At 40.5% G+C, this 5271-nt stretch overlaps 1 protein-coding gene across 5 annotated transcripts in view; it reads left to right on the plus strand.

The window, feature by feature from the left end:
- Positions 1 to 3424, plus strand: part of ARHGAP29 (Rho GTPase activating protein 29) — a 95568-nt gene extending 92144 nt beyond the window's left edge. For all 5 annotated transcript variants that reach the window (XM_019531074.1, XM_019531073.1, XM_019531075.1 and 2 more), the window contains one exon: positions 1487 to 3424. In XM_019531074.1, the coding sequence (XP_019386619.1) occupies positions 1487 to 2388 (902 nt within the window). In that variant the 3' untranslated portion in view covers positions 2389 to 3424. The remainder of the gene's footprint in view (positions 1 to 1486) is intronic.
- The last annotated feature ends 1847 nt before the right edge of the window (positions 3425 to 5271 follow it).

Below are 5271 nucleotides of genomic sequence, written 5' to 3' on the forward strand. Positions count from 1 at the left end.
AGGCTGAGGGGGGATCTGGTGACAGTCTATAAACTCACTAGGGGGGACCAGAAGGGTTTGGGAGAGACCTTGTTTCCCTTAGTGCCCCCTGGCATAACGAGGAATAAAGGCCACAAGTTGTTGGAGAGTAGGTTTAGATTAGACATCCATAAGAACTACTTCACAGTCAGGGCGGCTAGGATCTGGAGCCAACTTCCTAGGGAAGTGGTACTGGCTCCTACCCTGGGTGTCTTTAGGAGGAGGCTTGATGCCTACTTAGCTGGGATCATTTGATCCCAGTTTTTTTTCTCCTGCCCTGGCAGGGGGTCGGACTTGAAGAGCTATATGGTCCCTTCCGACCCGACTTCTATGATTCTATGAAGAATTTGAGTAGTGACTTGCTAGATGTCAATTCAGTGACTCTGCTTTGGAGCAGTTGTCTTGTACAGCTGTCAGCAGCCACTATTCTTTCTTGCCTTATTGGAAGGGGCATATACTTCAACTGGACTGTAAGCACATGCTATAGTGGAGCATGTTTTTATATCTGCACTGGGCTTATTTGGCACCTTAAAGAACTAGGCTTGCTATCAATAATAATGCAAGGAAATGGCAGTCCTGCAGAGTGTGATATACTCCCTTATTTCATGTAACAGCATAAAGTTCAAAGAGTGGCCGTAGTTGCTTTTCTGTATTTTTCTGGGGAACGCATGTATTTTTATTATGCATATTTTTAAGCTGATAAGTGCAGGAAATCGTTATCTGAACCCTTTCCTTCTCCTGCTTTCCCCCCACACTTTTTTTTTAGTCTGCAGATACTCGATTTGAGTAAATTCAATGACACTTCATACTAGGTTCTGTCAAATTCTTGTACTTTGAGCCTGAAGGGCTGGAGAAGTACTATTTCAACCAGAATATCTCTGGGGTGAGATTTAGTTGCAACATATTTTGATTGGCTTAAAAAAAAAAATTCCTTCTAACTTTTCAGACTAACTCTTCAGGTCAATAGTGGCCCATATACACATTGGTACAGCTGAGTATCACAGACCACATCAACACCTAGAAGCACTTGACTGGTGCAGGAATACCAGTATATTAAACCAGAAAAAATGGATACAGCTGTAGTGACACATAGCATTCCCTCTAAGCTGTATGGTGTGTGTGGGCACACAGGTACACCTGGCAGTGTGGTGCAAGTGTGCCTGGATAGCCATGCACGCCACATAGCTTAGAGAAAACGCTAGTGACAAAGCTGCCGTTTTTCACCAGGATGGTAAAACCACCCCACCCCAGGTTGAACAAGGTGCATAAGTGAAAGCATAATTTTGCATCGGCATTAGGCTCTAGCCAGCAGAGCTATGTGGGTCAGAGATTGCTTTTCATCATATCCTGGCCAGTACAGTAAGGCTGGCAGAAGCCCTGCTGATCCTTCATGGTTGATGCTAATTCTTTACAGTTTTTAGGTGTATGGTGTGAAAATAATGACGTAATCCTTGTTTGTGTTTCCTAGGCAATGCTGTGACTCCTGTTTCAGAGAGAAATAGTGAGCAGTCTCTCTCTCTCGCTGAGCATGGCTGCAAAGTCAGTTTGTTGCCTGTAAAACCTAATCGTCAAATAACCAAAGTTCAGTTGCGATCTCCAAGGATAAAGCCAGTCATTCGCCCTGTGAGTTTGCCTGTGGAGAGAATTCTTCCTCCATGTGTTCTGAATGAGAGAAACTCACGGAACGTAGGTGTTTCAAGCCCAGAAAAGCTTGGCAGGAGTCCTACTATTGAAGAAGTTTCAGAGAGCAAGGCACTTCCTGCCATTAGTGCCTGTTGCAGGCTCTCTTGTTATGACACGCAGACTCTGAGGAAAACTTGGGACAAGCAGTATAAACAATATGATATAACTGCGAGGACAGCAATGATCATGACCAACGTGCCCCAAGAGCAGCGAGCACCGGAGAGTGGAAGTGCAGGCACTTCCTTTTCAACTTGCAGCACTGGTAATAATTCCACCAGTGCTGTTCCTCCCAGTAAGCCATACAGTGTCCCTGTCAGATCAGTGAGGGTGACAACAGAAGGGAATGCTCCAGATGCTAATCCTCTTGCTGCTCTCAGGGCACCAAGAACTTTGCAGCCACCACCAGGGACTTTTTATAAGCCTCCTTCCAATTACAAGGCCAAACAAAATGAGGAGGGTTCTGCCACCAGAATTTGTGCAACCAGTGTGAGCTCTTTGCCTGCCCAGGAGAACACTGTGAAACAAATTAAAAATCCAGCCATTGCCTCAGGTGCTACTGGGCAAAACACAGAGCAACAAAAAAATAGCTCAGAGGACATTCAGCAGGCAGACCTGAAACCCCCTTATCAGAGACTGCGACCAAAACGTATACAAGAACTAGAACACAGGGAAGCTCACTTTGTCTAGGGCAGCAAATCTTTGTGGAATGGTGATGCGATTTCCTGATTTTTTTTTTTTCTGGTCAATGCAAATATTTTCCCCCTTTAATCCCGTTCTTGTGCCATATTGGAATTATTTTTTTATATATAGCATTTTAAACGCTGAGGGGAGACTGTGAAGGAAATATGAAGTTGAATTTTTTTCATTCAGTAGATTTTCATAAGTCTATTTAAATACCTTCCCAATATTGATGCAGCTAATCAGTGCATTTGGTAAGACACTGAACTTCGGTTCCCTGAGTGGGATGAAGTACTTATTTATAGAGAGAAACGACTGTTCTTGCGTGCAGCAATGAAAGGAGCCATTTTTTCAATATAAATTATGTAGTAAAGATGAAGGGTTTGATGTTCAACTGTTTAATTAAGCATAAACCAAAGCTTGTGCTTTGCTCTATGAAAGCTTCTGTGTTCAGTTCTCCAATCTGTGCAATTAAAGCTTTGCCCCTAAATAGATTATATAGTGGCCATTGTGGCCTATAATTATGTATCATATGTGTATATTTTATACCATCTTTATTTGCCAGTTTTCTGTATTGTCACTTTAATATTATTTGTACAGAGAAGATGCACTTACTGAGCTTTACTATTCAAAACCAATAGCAAATTTGCATCCGGTTACCTGTAGTATAACTTAGTAAGTGGGTCTGTGGTACACAGCCTACCTATTTCTGCTGCCCTCTGGAAGAGTACTGATTGCAGTGGTGCTGTCATTCCCTGTTACAAAAAAGCCAGTGCTTTCCCTGCTATAATAGATCAGTTTCACTTCTTGCCCAGTGTAACTGAAATGAAGAATATAGTTTCAAGATACAGTGAAATAGGTGAAAATAACCAAAAATCAGCATTAGTAGGTGCATCTAATGGTTTTCCACTTGGTATTAAATGTTTTTTATATGTACACTTGTATTGGCTTAAATATATTAACTTGTTAACATTCCACTGACTCCATGGTGTTTATAACATCTGGATTTCTTCTAACTTATTAAAATACAGACTCTTGGCCTTTACTATGCTTAAGTGTATGGCTTAGTATTTCCAGGTCTCTTGAAAATGAAAAGTGCATTCTTTGGAGAAGAATGCATTTAACTGGATTCTTCACAATACAAATACCAAATGAGGGGCAGTAGCATGAGGCATTTTTAAAGAAGGAAATCAAAAGAACACCGACAGCAAGAAAAGCAAGGAGAAGGGTTTGGTTTGGTTTTGTTTGCTTGGTTTTATGTCTAAACTAAAGGTTTTAACAAAGTTTCCTACATTTAAAACAAACCACAGAATAAACCCTGACACTGCATTTCAGTGGGCGTAGTCTGAACTTAGGTTCCAGAATAGAAATGCTTAAAGGTTTACAGGACTGAACTTCTGATTCGCTGTTTTACTACCAAGGAAATGAAACTTCTGTGCTTGCAAAAATCATTCTACCTCTGGGTATTTCTGGTATGTCAGGAAACGTTTCTTTCAATGAGAGAGGGCTGAAAATGTGAAGGAGCAACTGGTGTGAGAAGCTGGCCAGTGGCAATCTGTCAGATTCTGGCAAAAGTATTCAGATCAAAAAGGGCAAATGGGAGAAAGGTCAAAATTCCTTCCAGATACTGTGTAAGAGTCATTCTGTTTCAAAAGAGGGAGAAATTCACTTGATCAATGGGCAGGAATGAGCATTAATAAATAAATATAACAGTCTGAACGTAGCAGAGAGCCAGTGTAAGGAAGGCAACAGAAGTACCATGTACAATGCCTGCTAGATAGAAACAGCAATGCAATTGCCATTAAATTTCTATTCTGTTCCACTTGGTTTGGTTTGGTTTATTTTCCTTGGGGACTATTTTACCCTGGTCAAAAATTGTTGGCAATTCCAGTCTGCCTCTGATAATTCATATCAGGTGCTTCTAAGCTGTGAAACTGTTCTAATGGACACATGCCAGTAGTACACAAAGAAGGTCTACAGACTCCTGGCATACACCTTATGCTTGCCAGATTAGAGGACATTCTGTTGCTGGTCAAGTTCAGTGTGTGTGTCAACTCTATTAATATTTTTTTGAACAGCAAAAGCTTTTATTCTATGAACGAATATAAAGTCTCTGCTACATTCCTCCCCAGGGGCATAAACGAGTAAATCAAAGTCTATCTAGATTTCTGTCCTCAGATTGACATGCTGCACCACTAATACCAATTTACTTGGGTTTAGGGCTGACTAAATGAAGTTGATTTATGGCCTGTCACTTTGACTTCAGCAGTGTTTTGGTTTCAGAACATTTTGCTTAAATGTAGTAAGAGGTTTGCCAAACAGGAGAGTATTTTCATTAAAAAAAAATCTTTGATTGTTTTTGGAGAGCTAAAAATATCCACTTTAATTTTAAATATACCCTCAATTTTTTTCATTAAAATTGTGCATTTGAACAACAAAAAAAAGATAACATGGCTTTGGGACTTATTTAAAAATAGCTGCAGGCCTTGTCAATTGAAGCTTTTTTTTTTTTTAATTCTGAAGACCTTTTTTTGAGTGGCTAGAAATAAGTGCAGTTAAGCCAGAGAAACAACGTAGGAGGCCACTGCTGCAGCCTCAAAAGAAACTCAACCTTTTGCATGTGGTAGCTACTGGAAAAATGAACTAATTACTGAGAAAAGTAGGGTTTCAAGTGTGCCATTTCTAGCAGAGACAGACATTGTCTTATGAGGAAGGATCTTAACATTCTTTTATTATTTACTTGTAAAGGAAAACCCCAAGTTTCTAGCTGTCCATTAGAAGTGTGGAAATCTATGGAGAGAACAAGAAGCTGCCAATGACTTCTGCATCAGAAGTCTTGGCAGGGACTTAAATAGCCACATCAGTTTCGCAGCTGAAATGGGCCATGTTATT

The sequence above is a fragment of the Crocodylus porosus genome, unplaced genomic scaffold (genome assembly GCF_001723895.1).
Source record: "Crocodylus porosus isolate Cpor-Errol unplaced genomic scaffold, CroPor_comp1, whole genome shotgun sequence".
Taxonomy (NCBI): domain Eukaryota; kingdom Metazoa; phylum Chordata; order Crocodylia; family Crocodylidae; genus Crocodylus; species Crocodylus porosus.